The sequence below is a fragment of the Cheilinus undulatus genome, linkage group 21, assembly GCF_018320785.1.
Source record: "Cheilinus undulatus linkage group 21, ASM1832078v1, whole genome shotgun sequence".
Lineage (NCBI taxonomy): Eukaryota > Metazoa > Chordata > Actinopteri > Labriformes > Labridae > Cheilinus > Cheilinus undulatus.
In genome coordinates, this window is record NC_054885.1 from 40306778 (window position 1) to 40323896 (window position 17119).

Here is a 17119-nt window from a genome sequence, read left to right on the forward strand (position 1 = left end):
CTACGTCATACGTAAATAAATCTAGAACTTTCTCCTGAGCTGCAGCTAGCGAAGGTAAATTATGAGATCCTGGAAATGTGAGCTATCGTTAAGAACGAGCAGACATTTTTAATCGCTAAAGAAACGAAAGTAGAAGCTCATGTCGTTTGCAGCACTTCTCTCTTTACTGTTTTGTCCACACAGAGGAGTAATTCCGGCTGAAAGCATGCTGATTGCTAACGCTGTTGAATAATGGAGGAAGAAGAAGAAGAAGAGGACCGTCGAAATGGAGCTGATTTATTCTGTAAGTGAACTTTATCTACTAAAAGCAAGCTGCCTCTGTTTATGCTGTTAGTCGGGTTAGCAGACTTTCAAGCTACAGCTCGCTAGCAGCTGCATGCTAGGTAGCTGAGTAAGATGGCGCTGTTTCCATGAAAGAGAGGAGGCCTCTGCTTCATCACATTCATCCTGGTGGTGTTACTGCCTTTTAGCTATAGCGGGGAATTTAATCACAGTTTTACAAGAGGGTCTGGAACATGTCCATGTCTTATTTCATAACATTTAATAGCGCTGTCACAGCGGGGAGAGGTGACATGGTGCAGTCACTGTTACTGTCCCATCTCTCTGTAGACATACTTTCCCGCCAACTTTAACACTCCTACAGTTATATATAAATCCTTCCGGTTTAATAAGGTCATTTGATTTATTTCATTCTTCAGTTTTTTTAAATCATGGGCAATATTTGAAAATTAGACAACAATCTGATATGACAATTTATTTATTTTTTAACCATTATTGTTCATTTTAAAAATGGTTGTAGTAGAAATTGCTTTTGCATTCATATATTATATATATATATTAAAACAGAGAGGGGAAGATTCCCCCACAAACTGAACATGTGACTCTGTTTCAAGGGCACACTCAGAATCAAAGAGGTCAAAGTTTGTGACTGATGGGTCTCATTATTGATATCTGATTCATACAAGCTGCTGTTAAGTGTGAACAAGAAGCTTGGAACATTTTCAGGGGCAGAGCTCCTGAAATGTTGTTGAGGATTTCAGAACAGCATGCGTTAAAACAGCTGAAGAGAGTCCTGGTTAGATACATATAAAACACATGTGTACAGCAGTAAAGCTGCATTGCATGCATCCTGAATAACCAAAGCCGCAACTTCAGGTGTACACGCCTTATGATTAAATGTCAAATTTTATGCAGAAATAAACATCTACAGCAGGTTGGGCAGGAACATTATGGTCAGAATAGTTCATGTCTTTATGGACATAAACTGTAAAGGGTTGAATTTGTTTATAAGCTGTGGACTTTGGTTTTGAGAAGGACAGGAATTGTGCATTTTTAGTAGTATGACAGATAGGGGTGTGGACTCTTATCTCACAAGATGAGACAATTTTACCCTATATTTTAAAACTCTGATAGCAGAATATATGACTTTAATTTTTTTCTTAAGCCCTTGATGCCTGAAAACACAAATAATAGCCAGAAAATTCTTTTTTTTGGAACTGAAATGTTCATTTAACTTTCTACTGAAATTTTAATAGATCCAAATTTCCATGAAATTTAATATTTATATTTTTAGTATCTAATTTCATTCATTAGGTGTTTTTGGGAACTGATAATCCACTTGAGGGCATTTTTATCATTTATCAGATTGTATTCAGAAGTTTTTTTGAGTAATTTATTGCTCATATTGATTAGATAGAGGTATCATAAAAGTATGTATCAAATATACGACAAAGACTCCTTTTTGCCCTAGTACTGAGAAGGTTATGATATCTGGTTTTATTTGAATCATAAGCAAACATACAGTTCTTTAATGTAACAACCATAGCCTGGACTTTTTTACTGTTAACTCTAGAAAACAGGTTAAATGAGTTCTGCCGCTGTCATTCAGTTACCCATCCCTGATTTAAGAAAAGATGTCTGTACTTTAAATACGTTTACACTTCAGCCAGACATGAGTTCGTTTCACGTGCATTAGCACACTTTGAGCTGTGATAAAGACATGATGATATGACGGAGGATTGAAGATGGTGAGTGTGATAATTAGGATGATGAAGGGCAGGTGTGGTGCGCGTGTGCTGGACCTTCACAGCTTAGATGCAAACATGGCTGGCTGCTTAGCAACCATGTCTGCCAGGGGGTCCTTGTAAGGCCTGGATCTGGGGTGAGACAAGGGGTCGACAGAACTCTACCTTCAAATACAACAGCAGGCTAAAAATAGAGCAAGGGTTTGTGTGTGTATTAGTGTGTGTGTTAAAGACTGGAGAAGAAAACAGAGATTCGTGGAATAAGTGACAGTATGTGTACGGAGAAAGACAGAGGACAAGATGTATTAAAGTTATATGAGCTGCTGTCAAAGTAAAGTCTGACGCATTAAGAGAGCGGTGAGAGAAAGTCTTGATGTAACCTGAGCTTCTTTCTGTCTGTCTTCTCCGAGAAAGCTTCATCCCCTTCTGACTTACTTTGCTAATGCACACACTCTCTCACACACACCCCCCATCTCCTTTTATAAAAATACCCAAGGACAATCCTCCCTATTAATAGGAAGTGTTGTCAACTGGCTCTGGAGAAATGGGACCTCCTGTTCAGCTAACTATTTTAGTGGTCCTTTGTAGCCATGACCCTTTACACCGTCAATTACATTCATTTTCCAGACAAATAACAACCTGTTTTTATGTAAATCCACCAGATAAAGACCTCTCTGCTCCTAAATCTTAAAGGTTTCATCAGAAAAAAACAGATTAGACAATGAGAAACAACTTCTATGACAGAAAAAACAATGATTTATTCCAGCAGGTAACTGTATTATCTCCACACAAAGTGTTTTATTTCACCAGAAAGGCTGTGGGTACCATTCAGGTTTTTATTTTTTGCTCTAGTGCCCATCTCAGGCTCCCACGGAGAATTGTTCTGGGCAGGAGTGATGGTCTCAGTGTTATATTATTTACTTGGCTCCTCTTTCAGCACCAGGCTCTTTTGGTTCCAGCTCTGGAGCGGTAATCGAGCTCCATGCATACTGTGGGTGATTTATAAGCCCAGGGGTCGCCATGCAGTACCTCCGCTCTCGGCTATCTCCCCTGACAGTTACAACCTGACAGCATGTACGCACACTGTGACACAAGGGGGATACAAGCCTCTTTGGTTGTTAACTACGTAGCCATACATCCTGAGACATATGTTTTGTTCATGAGCTCTTTGGTAACTTTTAAGAGTCAGCTGTAGCACAAAACTTCTTTTCCAAGTTTAGGTATAGACACATGAGAAAACAAGGCTACAGTATAAAGTAAAAGTCCTGACAGAAAAAATAATGAATTTACATTTACTTCATTATATTAAAAATGTAGCCCACCATAATGTACTTCAGATACTGATTTTTTTAAAAGTAGATATGATATTTGGGACAGCTTGTGCACAAAAATTCATGCCACTCCCGCCTAAGTCAGGCCCTAGATGGGCACCCCTGTGGAAAAGTCTGAATCTCTTCCCTCTTGTGCTACTTTGGCCTGAAGCAGGACTGCAGGCTTGGTCAACGAAGAGAGGAATTAGCAGGAAACACAGGGATACAACTTTTTCCTGACAACTTTTCATGGCTGTAAAAACCATCTTTCCAACATAGATGAGAAAAGCTGATCAAGAGTGCTAGTGGGCGAATGCTTGAATTTCAATTTCTTCACAATTTTGGCTTCCCAGTCATGAAAACAAGTTGATAGTGATCAAATGATTATGTGCCACTAGATGTTACACACATTCTGTCCATAGGTTTTGCCATGTGCCAAATGTTTCAGTGTTTATTGTGATGATTTGGCCATGGGAGTAATTTTTTTGTGTATTTATTTAGAGCAGTGATACTCAACGTGTGGCTCTGGAGCCACATATGGCTCTTTTATTTCTTAATTTTAAATATTATTCCCCAGAAAACCTTAGAAATGGGAAACTTTTTGCCCTTTTTTTCACCTTTTTCACCACTTTTCACCCATTTAAGCTACCTTTTGCCATTAAATACCACCTTTTTCCTACTTTTTTACCAATTTGGACAAATTTTTGCAACTTTGTACCACTTTTTTGCCACTTTTATCCCATTTTTGCCCCTTTTCACCTTTTTTCCTCCAAATTTTAAGCCATTTAAGCTGCCTTTTGTAATTAAATACCCCTTTTTTTAGTTTTTGACCATTTTAGCCACTTCTTGTTGCCACTTTTATCCCGTTTTTTGCCTTTTTCACCATTTCTTGCCGTTTTTCACCCATTTAAGCTACCTATTGCCATTAAATACCACTTGCTTCCTCTTTTTTGACCATTTTGTCACTTTTTTTTGCCACTATTTCCCATCTTTGCCCTTTTTCACCACTTTTCATCCATTTCAGCTAGCTTCTGCTCCGAAAAACAACTTTTTTCCTATTTTTTGTCCATTTTTGCAACTCTTCACTGCTTTTTGCCTGTTTTAGTCAGTTTTCACTCGGTTTATTGCCACATTTGGACCATTTTATGTCACCTATAAGTCATTTTTTTGTCACTTCTCACCCATTTTTGCTACTTTCTGCAGGGTATCCGCGGGGTCTTGAAAATTATTAAAAGGTGATGAATCAATTTTGGGAAAATTAAGACCCTTAAAAAGTATTAAAAAGTCTTATCACAACTTTATAAAGTCTTAAATTTTGAAAGTATTTTTTTCTGAATTAGCTGTCCAAGAGTTTGAGTTCCAAAAACATCGTAAAAGTGTGTGAATTTATTCATTTTTATTAAAAACAAAGCTGAACAGGTACATAAAAAACTAGGCTATTGTGGGTGCGTTTGTAAATTGTCTCTGAGAGCGCCAGAGCGAGCTATATCACTGATGTGAATGGTTACAGTGGCGGTAAGGTATCCTGCATACACCCTGTTCTGACCCCTTTTCAACTTTTCCTCCCCATTCTCACCCCTTTTCACCAATTTTTTTGCTTTTTGACCATTTTTTCTACCTTTAACTTATTGTTATTGTACTTCAAGCTGTTTTTGCTTCACCGCTTAGATTTTGGCGCTTTCAGAGGTATTTTTCAACAATTTGGCTCTTTGGTTGAGCAGGGTTGAGTCGCTCTGATTTATAATATACAAGTGTACTTCCACGTCCATGCTAGAAGCAGTCTTAACATGCACATGTGCTCTAGCTCCGCTTCCAGCGCACATCCACATTCTGGGACTTTTTCCAGCGTGAATGCAGGAGTGGACATTAAAGTGCATTTCTTCTTCATTATCAGAACTGTATGAGTTAAACCAAAATGTCGGTCTACTGTTTAACAAATACACCTTATGTTTTATTGAACAGTCCTGTATTCAGAACAAGCTGAAGTATTGAGGAGGAGGTCAGCGAGCTGGGTGACACTGAGCTGTGCTGGCCTTAATTACTGGAAATGCTGAGTATGAGGGGTTCATGTTCTGGAGGAGACTTTGGGTGATTGAACCCAAAACATGACAAGATACATCCCAGTACCATAAAAAAATGAAGAATTTCTCTGTCTTTGAAAACTTTTGGAAATATTTGAGATACCGTAGGACCTGAATTTTAAAGCATTACCAAGAAATGGTCACTTTTGAATTTGATATAGATATTTTGGCGCAGAAATGCTAGATATTGTGACTTTAACATGAGATATCAGATCTCAATCAGTGACTGTATGTTAGAGATGTATCAGCAGACTCCTTTTTCTCTCCTTCTCTCATGTGCACTAAAAATGATAATTATATTGATTAAAAAAGCCCCCAACATCTTTCTGAGTATAGGCTGTGTTGGAAACGCTGTATGTGATTTATATTTTACCCCCCAAAAATTAAACTACAGATATTTTCAGCTCTTTATAAAAAATACTTAACATTTCTGTAGGGACAATTAACACTCCCTCTTATCGATGATTACTGTGACGCTGTTTGAGAGTGTATTTTAGTGTGTGTAGGATGTGTGTGTTGCTCAAAGCCCAGGAATAGGGCTTGGGTTTGGACAGCACTTAAAGCTTAGCACCATTCCAGCTAAACACCTGTCACAAACACACACACACATTCAGAAAACTCTCACGCTGGATGCTCGCACACACACACACACACACCTGCCTGGGACATACCACACACTGTCTGTCTGACTGTCTGTCCGTCTCACACTCACACTTGAACACAGTGTGACATACTCAGAAATATTGACACTTGTGTCTACAAGGTCACATTTCTATACTCTCACATGGCTGCTGCTGCTCCACTTGTTTAGCTGATCACTGCTTTAAACAAACATGGATACCAGGCTGGGGTTGGAAGTGGCATTTGTGGTATATCTGGCTGATACATGTATGTACGTTATGAACCTGCAGCAGGAGCATTTTTTAATCCCCCACAGTAGAGTTGTTCTGATATGGAAATCTGGGGGGACTAATTTCAAATCTGGTTGAACACAGATGTGATTTTCCTCTACCATACTAGTTTAAAGTAAGGAAGACACTCCACTCCACTGCTTGAGTGAGCTTGACTCAGCCTCTCTTTGCACTGTAGACACTTGGTGTTTTTACAATAATAAAGGTGTGTATATATCAGTATTGGTAACTGCTAAAATGAGTATGGGAAAATATTGGCACAAATTTAATAGCGTGCATCCCAGTAAAAAAAGGTTGGTATTTATACTTGGGCAGCCATGAATACAGCTGACTGTTAAGTATGATCACTGTTTGGAAAACTCTGGATTGTTATTTATTCCTGGATTTATTAATATGACTTCTTATTTATCATACAAAGTACACTGGTTATGGAATAATGCTATCAGCTGCTTGAACATTGATTAAATAGAGTTAATATCAGAAAGAAAAACCTGTCCCTGATCAGAGATGATACCAGAGAGTGATAAACACTTGTTGCCACTGAACCTTTCTCTCTCTCTCTCTCCAATCCTTCATAGTGGTCTCCTTACATTTTGCTCAACAGTCATCCATCATCCTGTCATCACTGCTGTTTCACTGCTCTTTGCTCCTGGTCAATCCCAGCCTCGGCCCGCTCTCCGGCCCGTATATGGCGGGGCCATCCGGCATGGGAGCCACAGGGTTAAATATACACTGACGCTCTGAGAATGACAAACTCCTGCAACTAACCTGCCAGAGAGATGCGCCGTCCAACACAAACACAGTGGGAACATTTACTTATTGTCTCATTAGCGTAAGTATTTTTCTGCAGAGTTCTCATGAGAAAGTGCATCGTTTATGGGCGTATTCACAATCACCAGAACTGTCACTGTGACATTACAGTTTATGTGCATTACACTGAAAAATGTTTTTATCCATAATTGTAATGCATTTCCTTCAATCTTCAAATATTTACAACATTTTACAATAATCCACCGATCTATCTTCCCCCACTTATTCGGTGCCAGGTTGCAGTCAGGCCAGAATATGTGGATTTGGCACTTCACTGTGTCAGTTGTGACCCTGCACTGCTCCAGCCTCCTCATGGCGATTGTCCAGGCCTGCTCCAGGTCTGTGCCCCTGCCCCATCCCTCCAGGTATCTTCCCATGCGAGAATCCTCCTCCAGAGAAGTCACGTTTCAGGCGCCTCAGACTGGGCCCAGACAGTTGAGAAATGACCACAGCACCACCATAACTGTTCAGCCTGCAATGTGCTGCGCACAGAGGGCTTTGCCTCACTGCCTTTATATTGCACACAGCACATGTAACTGCTGCAGCCTTTAGGAGTACTCTGCTACGCAGGTCTTTGATCATAGGCGTCCTCTTGCAATGCATTTTAAGTAACCTGGCACACCAGATGGATTTGTTTCACACATAAATCTGGAAAACCTTCAACAGATGTTGTTTGGGAAAGGGCGGAGCCTTTGAAAAAAATAGGAGGGTGATTAGATGAACGTTCTGTCTGTCACATGTTAATGGGCCAATCATGCTTGCATACATCACGACTCTGCCGCACCCGAAAGCACTGCCCCTTGTCGCTGATTGGTCCTGTCACTTTCTAACTAGGCCCAAACGGTTCAGATGGGAGCTTTGCAAGATGGATTCACCAGTGAGAAACAAGGAAACAGGCGTATCCATCTGTTTTGCAAGGTTACATTTTAAGAGCATAAAGGTGCAGATCCTGCACCCTGTGGATCTGGAGGCAAGGGACATCAACTCCTTTTCAGCTGTGTTAGCAACTGCCACAGTGGCAACACAATATTCAATTTGACCCTGATATCCCTCTACCCAGCAATATGTTCCCCCACCCTCCAGGGGATCCCAAGGTGTTCCCAGGATAAAAAAAAAAAGATTCTGGAGCTATCATGGGGTCTCCCTCTCCTTTGGATCTGTCTGGAAGACCTCCACAGGGAGGCGACCACAAGATATCCTGATCCTCCTCAGATGACTCCTTTCAACGAGAACGAGCACCAGCTCTCTTCTAAGATCCCTCCAGATGTCTCAGCTCCTCACCCTTGTTGAGAAAACTCATTTCAGGCACTTGTTGAATCTGTGATCTCATTCTTTCATTATACAGAGCTCATGACTTTAGATGCAGGTTAGATAAAAGATGATCTATACCTCTGATGCTGCCCCAGTCCACCTATAGATTTCACGGTCCATTCTACCTTCACTCATGAACAAGACCCAGAGAAACTTGAACTCCTCTGACACTAGCACACCTAAAACTCAGCAGCACTACATTAAAACATTTTTTCTCCCAAACTTGACTGTGATGCCGAAGAAAAATGTAGGGATGCATGATACTGGATTTTTGCTGATATCCAATATGCCGATGGTACTGGGGCAATTATTGATGCCATAAGTGTGAGAGATTGCTACACCTCTGTAAAAAAATGATAGCACAAATATTAGAGACACGTTACAGTGTGTGCTTGTGAAGTGTTCTTGCGTTTGTGTTAGTTGGCTGTGCTTGGTTGGAAAGCCTGAGCAGATCTTCTAAACAGGAAGTGGCTCTTAATCAGTTTCTAGTTTCTCCTTGGACCAGAGTGAAAGAGAAGGGGGTCAATCTCAGTCTGAAAGTGACATAACAGAGCAACACGAGAGGCTGGAGCGTGTCCTCACTTCATGTTCTCAGAGACGCACTCACTTAAGAGAGTGGCCAGCCTTGGTTTACTTCCAGGGACAGTTTTCAAGGCACGTGGCAGCGAAGTGATGAAGTGGGAGCAGGAGAGGACAGGAATCACGAGCTGCTGAGGAGAGGGGAAGATGTCAGGCAGGGGATTGTTAGGATGGCTGCAGATTTAAGCGTAAATTCACACTTATGACCTGGGATTTAAGACTCAGTATGTTGAAGTGAATGGTATGACAACACTGACTTTTTGTTTAGATATCCTCAGTGACATTGTGCTAACATTTTTTATAATGTTAGGGTGTGACTGGACTATCACAGATCATGAAGAAATAGAATTTATCACCTATCTACAAAGCCTAGGAACAGTAGAATCATTCTAGTCCCTTCCTTTCTGACTTGTATAAAGCTGCTTCATGATTTTAAAAAATTTTAGGGTGGTTAGAACATTTATATATATGTGGAATCTGCATAAAGTTTGCAAAATTTTGGACAATATCAAGAGACAAATGTCATAAACTTGTCAGGTGATCAGACAGCATGGCAGAGGAAAATCTAATCTTGTTTTAATTGTTATAGCTGATACTATTCAGCTCTTTCCGTGTTTTACCAAGTTTTTAACGAACCTTTTCTTCCCCTCTTTCTAGGTTTACCTGTCAGGATAATGCAATCACTAGGAAAACTTTATGATATCAGAGTCATTTTGCAGAGGGATGATGTCCAGAGATCAATAATTATTTAAAACATGTCGTAGACAGTCTAATCAAAGATTTCAGTGCATGTATTTAGATGCATGCTGCAGGAGGTGACCTCAGTCTGCAGCACTTTCTCTTTTCCTACTACCATTACTGCTCCATGTCCATTAGTAATCATTTCTCTGATCACTGAAAGAACAAAAATCAAGATCATGTTAAAATAGAATGAGGCCACCCCTTTACTTCTTGTTATTTTTGGCCTTATAGTTGCAGTTTTTAAACTTTTTTAATTTCTCATCACTATTCTTTAATTCCCTTTTTTATTTGCTGTACAATTCTACTGTTGTGATTTTGGGGGGTTATGAATGTGTCTTGAATTTGTACCTTTTTCTTTAGAATTGTAGCCCCTCTGGGCAACTGTGCTGCATATGCCCAGTTAAACTGTAGCTGAAAGGTAGAGCTAAAATAGCTACCTGTGTTAACGTCATATTTATCAAACAGACATGAATAAGTAATCAGACTTTCTAGATAGTGAACTTTTTCTTCATCTGTATAATTCATAATCTGTTTGCATGGTCAGGTGTGCACACACGCGTTTCTGTGGTGCATGTAAACTCTGCACACTCATCTGCACCTTCATGTAACCTTCAAGCCTCAGTGTAGCTTCTAGAGGGCTCCTCGCCTGCAGGGTGTCACATTCTTAAACCTCCCTGAAAGAACACCGAAAATTCTGCCATTGTGTCATGACAGCCTGCCCACATGCCCACAGCTCTATTTATACCAGAGGAGCACAACTGCTGCTATAGGTACAGTTACAGTGAGGCACTTCAAACCCCAGCTGCCCTGCCTCAGCTAATAATACGAGGCAGTATATACGCACACGGACCCACCACAGCTCTCCCTGACGCTACTCTTGGCCCTCAGCGTCCTCCCTCAAAGTACTTCCTGTATCAATCACAGTGATGAGCAGCCACAGGCAGTCATGATGAGCCCACCGCCCACACTGAGCTGCCTGCCAACAAGCCCTCACACACACTTTCTGACAACCACACACACACACACACACAGTGTCATTACATCATGGCCGAGTCTGTCCCTGTCCCAGCTTCAAATCATTAAACACAAAACCATTTGAGAGACTGTGGGACATAATGGCAGTACGCTGGCTGTCAGAAGGACAAAAATGAAGGACAGCCATGACAGCATATTACGGCTGTTAAAAAAAATTTGAAAAGTAGAAAGGAGCTGTAAATGTATGAGTAGAAAACATGGAATATTTAAGCTTATAAAGTCCAACAATTGCACAAAAAATTACCGGCTATTGTGAGTTTAAGGGCGAAAATGTATAAGAAACAAACTCTGACACAGGCATGAAAAGCATCCAGAAAATAGCAGAGTTTGTTGTTTAAGGGATGTAAATGCTGGACTTGTGCTGATATCTGATGTGCCATATTCCCAAATTCAGTTTGCATATAAAAATATAGTTCAGATCTTAAACTTGAGTCCTTCAAACACACTCTCAAATTTAAGAAGTGAAGCTGAATAAAGTAAAAGACTCTGTTGGTCTGAAGGTCTGTTGATCCTGCCTAAAACTCCATAAAATATTTGACATACAGCCAATATTTACGGTTGATATAGTTTGGTATCTCAAGCTGATAAAACGCTTTTAAATATCCCCAGAAATGTTGACATATGTGGATATGATGATGAACTTTTTTAGCTAACAGATACCAATACTATGCAGATAGTATCATGAATTCATACGTGTGGCTATTCTTGAGAAAGTAAACAGTAAGACTACAGTACCTAAAATATTTGGCTGCCTTCCAATTAAAAAAATCTGAAGCTTTGAATGATTTTTATCAAAACCCCTAAAATATTCAAAGACATCAACTTGAATGATGGTAAACGAGGATAGAAATTTCACACTATTTTCTGATGTTTTGAAATCTAATATTTACCAGAGAAATGCTGGCATTAAAGTAGTTTGGTATTCAAAAAATGTGAGTCTAGGCCCATTGACTGGTGCCCTCATTGGTTCAAAACATCATGTAAACCAGTGTTACTCAGCCCTGCTCAACAAGAGAGCCAGAATGTTGAAAAATACATTTGCAAGAGCCACAATCTAAGTGGTGAAAAGTGGCAATTAAAATAAGTTAAAAGTGGCAAAAGCGGTCAAAAAGCAGCAAACACTGGGAGAAATGTGGTGAAAAAGGGCAGAATGTGGCAAAAATGGGTGGGAAGTGACCAAAAAATAAGTTAACCCTTTCCCTACTGAGTTTAAAATGGCAATTTGGGCATATTTAATTATTATGGCTGTAAGTCTCAAAGTTTTGGTCCCTTTTTTCCCAGGAGCACTTGAACTTGACTTTTCAACATCTGGTTAATGATTATTGCACATTATATGGAATTGTCAGCATTTTAAAAGAAGAACAATACAAAACTGTTTTTTTGCTATCAATCCCCACGTCATATGGTTGGAGTACCGTAATATGCCATATATGTGTGCATGCCCACAATTCTCAGCTTTCCAACACCGTTGGAATTTTTCTGATTGGACAAACTTTGACAGAGTTACGGTAATAATACTACGGACATATTAAACATAGCGTCGGCACTATGGCAGTAGGTAAAGGGTTAAAGCTGGCAAAAAATTGTCAAAAAGTGGCAAAAATCTGAAAAAGGTGGGAAAATCTGCAAAAAGTGGCTTTTAATTGCAAAAGGCAGCTTAAATGGGTGAGAACTGGCAAAAAATAGACAAAAAGGGGCAAACACTGGGGGAAAAGTAGCAAAAATAGGGAGAAAGGGGTATAAATGAGTGAGTTGTGGTAAAAAACAAAAAAGAGTTACAGGTGGCAAAAATGGGCTGAAAGTGGCAAAACAGTGGCAAAAAAAATGGGCAAAACTCATCAAAGAGTGGCAACATGGGAAATAGGAGGCATTTAATTTCAAAAGGCAGCTTAAATGAGCAAAAAGTGGCCTAAAAGGCAAAAAAGGGGCAAATAATTGGAAAAAGCAGGATAAAAGTGTCAAAAAGAAGTGGGAAAATGGGAATAATATTTCAAATTAAGACATAAAAGAGCCACAAATCATCACAAAAGAGCCACGCGTTAAACATCACTGATGTAAATCAATGACCACAGCTTGGATTCAGGGCAGATATATTTAAAGAAATGTTACCTTTGGATTTTATAAGAGGACCTAGATGTAGTGGTCTTTAACACTTGGGAGGTATACATCTGAATCATGAACAGTGTGAAATGAGATTAAAAGACTGGAGAGCAGTAGGTATGTAGTAGAGGACGTCCTGGTTCAGGATTACAGTGTCCTCTCCTCTCCTGTGTGTGATATATCCCTGGACTTAAATACCCTTAAGTCAATAATCACAACAGGAAACATGACATGACAACCATCTGTGAGTGAGAGCACCTTGAAAAAAGAGATAAACCAAAACAAATCATTTTAATAAAGCAGGAGGAGTGATATCTGAGAATCAGTGTCCAAACTAGCGAACTGTGCGCAACAAGAAGTTTTGAGATTAAGTGTATGCATTTGTGTGTGTGTCTGTGTTATTGTGTGGTACAGCAGCATTATCACTGCTGTGTTTTATTAGCATTAGAGCGTGATGCTTAGGATGAGCTGCTGTAACCTGATCCCAAAGAGAGATTGAGCTAAATGTCAGTGAGCCACCTTGAGCTTTTCACTGCTGCAGCCGGTACACAACAGCTCCACGGGCAGCACAGGAAACAGTCCACAGCTGAGCATCACAGAAAGACATGAACTAGAGACAAACATTTAGATGGAGATGAAACAAGACGGCAGGTGGAGAGAGTTATACTAAAATAGGAGCAAAGACTGGCGATAAAGGAGGATGTTATGATGACAATGACTGGTCAGATTTCCAGACTTTGGAGGTTGGAGGTTATTTCATTCATGGAAAGATAGGACAATGGATAGAATCAGAAACGAGAGGGGGGGGGGGAGAGGAAAGAGATGTGGGAAATGAGCCCCAGGCCAGATTTGAACCTGGGCTGCCTACTTTGAGGATGTCAGCCACTGTATATGAAGTGTTCAGACATAACCACTAGACCACCAGCCCTTGGGTGGTCTTATTTAGGATTGTAGTCCCCTACTTATTGACTCTCAGGATGCAAGCATGCTTTAGGTCAGTGATACTCAATGGGTCGCTCTTAAGCCACATGTGACTGTTTTGTGATGATTTGTGGCTTTTTATGTCTTAATTTAAAATATTATTCTTTTAAACTTTGACCTCAGAAATTTATCATTGCAAGTTACATCAACAGTTTGTTTCCCACACTTATACAGTAGGTTTTAGTGGTTTTGCTTTTAGCCTGTTTTTACCACTCCTTTTAGCCACTTTTTTGACCATTTTTTGCCACTTTTATCCCATTTTGCCCTTCTTCATCAGTTTTAGCCACTTTCATCCTGCTTCTTTGCATTTTTCGACCATTTCAATTGCCTTTTGCCATTAAATGCCACTTTTCCAACCTTTTTACAGCCTTTTTGCCCACTTTAGTCAATTTTCACTCATTTTTTGCAACTTTTTGGAAACCTGTAACTCAATTTTTTGTGACCTTGCACCTATTTTTGCCACTTTTCACCCAGTTTTCTCCAATATATGTCTATTTTGCCCCTTTCCCCCCTATTTTGCCACTTTTAATCCATTTCTGCTACTTTTAGCCCATTTTTACCACTTCTCTCAGCCACTTTTCAACTATTTTTTGCCACTTTTATCCCATTTTTGCCCTTTTACATCAGTTTTAGCCACTTTTATCCTACTTCTTTGCAATTTTTTTTACCAATTTCAGCTGCCTTTTGCCATTAAATGCTATTTTTTCACCATTTTTACCACCTTTTACAGCTTTTTTGCCCATTTTAGTCACTTTTCACCTCTTAGATTGTGGCTCTTGCGATGGCATTTTTCAACAATTTGGCTCTTTGGTTGAGCAGGGTTGAGTAACACTGCTTTAGGCGTATGTTGGAATAGTCTGTTAAGCCACCTGATGGCTGTCAGCTGTTGACATCAGTGGAAATGTTGGTTTTGACCAAAAGCAAGCAAGTTTTTTTAAAAATGAAATGACATTACAAATAGAATCCACAAGAGCACTCCAAGCAATTCCCATAAGTCTATGTTTAAGGCACTCACATAAACGTACTTATGTGTTAGTTCTGTTATCACATAAGGGGATCTGCATGTGTGGTGGCTTGCTGATGACAGATCCTTTACTACAGGAGCAGGACAGCATCAGCAACAAGCGGCTGCTCTGTGAATTTACTGGTAAAATATACCAGTGGGATTCTGACTTCCTCCCAGTTGATTTTGGGGTGAGGCAGGGGTGCATCTTAGCTCCTACACTTTCCAGTACCTGTACGGACTGGATAGAGCAGGTAACAGGTGTAGTGAACTGTGGTGTGTTGCTGATGATGACCAGATCACTGATCTCTGGATTACCAATCTTTGCGGATGATGCTGTGGCCCCTGTGGGCTCTGAGCTAGCTCAGTGAGGAGCCTGGGATTGTGCATATCCTGGGCCAAAACAAAGACGCAGGCATTCTGGGTCGTTTTGGAGGCTGCCGTCAAATCTGTGGGGGGAGTTGTGGAGTTCATCTATCTTGTGAGTATCATTCATTCAGAGTAGTTTCCCTGTCATGTTCTCATCAGTGTCCCCTACCTCTCATTCACAAAGCCTTCATGCCCCCCTCCCATTGTCCTGACCATGCATTCTCTCTTTTGCACATCTTATTTCCAGCTTGCCAGGCAGCAAACCCCTCTGCAGTTGTTGCCCTCTACCCCTGCACCCCCCTCCCATCCTATTCTTTACCACAGGGCCACCCCTGCCCACCTATTTGTGTCGACCTCAGCCAATGAGAGGTGAGTGCATGGTGGGCAAGCACCAATGAGGCTGCTTTTTCATGTGTATAAAACTTTTCAGGACAGTTTGCCGGGTTGCACTTTCTGTCAGTCCAGGGCTCTGAGAGGAGAGCACCAGCCCAGAGAGAGAGAGAGAGAGAGAGAGAGAGAGAGGGGGTAGAGAGAGAGCAAGTGTGAACGCAGGGGGTTGCCAGTTTTTAATCCCAATCCCACACTTCCAGAAAGTGGTGGGTGATCACACATTCATTTGTTTTTTTTTATTTTTAGAGTGAGGCAGCCCAGACTGATGTGAATGTTTGTGTTTCTGTCCTGAAGCCTCTCCGTTTCAGCCAAGATGGAGAACGCACACACCAAAGAGTCGCCCGATGTCCTGTCCTACTTTGGCGTCACCGAAGACAGCGGCCTCTCACCTGAGCAGGTTAAGAAGAACCTGGACAAGTACGGCTTCAACGGTGAGGGAGAGATGGATGGATGGATAAATGGATGGATAGTCTGCCTTCCAGTGTGTCACTGATCTTTTGTGGCTGTGTCTGACTTTACTAATCGTCTCACAATGAGCAAATTTGTAAAAATCCTATTTAACACTTATTTAATATTTCATCCCAAAGGCATAGTAAGTTGTTACATCACATATTTAGTGTAATATAAGAGCGTTTCATAAATTTACTCAGGCAAAATAAATTGTATTTTAAAATAGAAAAAACATAACTTCAGGCTAAAAGCATAACCATAACTAATCATCTTGTCTGCTCTGTTAGCATCACTTCTTGCTGCTGTTCTTCTGACGTTTTTGTACAAAGATGCTTGCATCCCAAAGGCAGAGCGCCATATTAGTCCTAAAACTACATGCAAAGTCCATGCAAATTGCAATTTTTAAGCATTTCTCTTGCATGTCAGTTATATTAAAAATTCAGCCTTAGGAGGAAATGTGTGCATGTCTTACAAATGTATAGCAGCAATGACAGCGTTCTTACATCCTTACATTGATTCTTCAAAGGTAGCTGAATGCACAGATAGATTGGTGAAGGACATGATCTAATAGTGCATTAGAGAATAAAATGACACAAAAGTAAAATAATGTTTAGGGGACCACAGGATTCAACAATAAACGCAAAAGAACAGGCATATGAATATTTTGGATTAAATCAAGAAGTAGAGAAAATTAGAAATTAGAGAAAATCAGAGTCCTCTCTTTAAAGGTTGCTAACAGCGATTAAAACTCCTGCTAGCTGGCCCTCATTAACCTCAGTGTTCCTGTCACAATGTCTCTCTCTTTGCTAGCAGTTAGTATGTCGAGTCTAGACCAGTTTATTAATGGAAGAAGGTCTGACTCTGCTTCGCTAGTTCTGACATGTCCCCTTTAAGACTGTTTCTACTGGACCCCCTTGTTGACCTTGCTAACAAGTTAGCAAGAAGCTAACCAGTTGTTAGTTTACAGCTCTGTACATTTCTTAAATGTGCTACACTTTACTTTAGCCTACCCCCTAGCTTATAG

The 17119-nt window shown here is 40.3% G+C and overlaps 1 protein-coding gene across 7 annotated transcripts in view; it reads left to right on the top strand.

The window, feature by feature from the left end:
* atp2a1 (ATPase sarcoplasmic/endoplasmic reticulum Ca2+ transporting 1) overlaps positions 1 to 17119 on the top strand; it is a 45699-nt gene continuing 28580 nt past the window's right edge. For 2 of the 7 annotated variants that reach the window (XM_041817602.1, XM_041817600.1), the window contains exons 1-4: positions 1 to 54; positions 184 to 283; positions 15503 to 15624; positions 15940 to 16076. In XM_041817602.1, the coding sequence (XP_041673536.1) occupies positions 266 to 283; positions 15503 to 15624; positions 15940 to 16076 (277 nt within the window). In that variant the 5' untranslated portion in view covers positions 1 to 54; positions 184 to 265. Of the gene's footprint in view, positions 55 to 76; positions 284 to 14675; positions 15368 to 15502; positions 15625 to 15715; positions 15852 to 15939; positions 16077 to 17119 lie in introns of those variants that run through there. The other 5 variants (XM_041817605.1, XM_041817603.1, XM_041817604.1 and 2 more) reach the window with 5 other exon arrangements.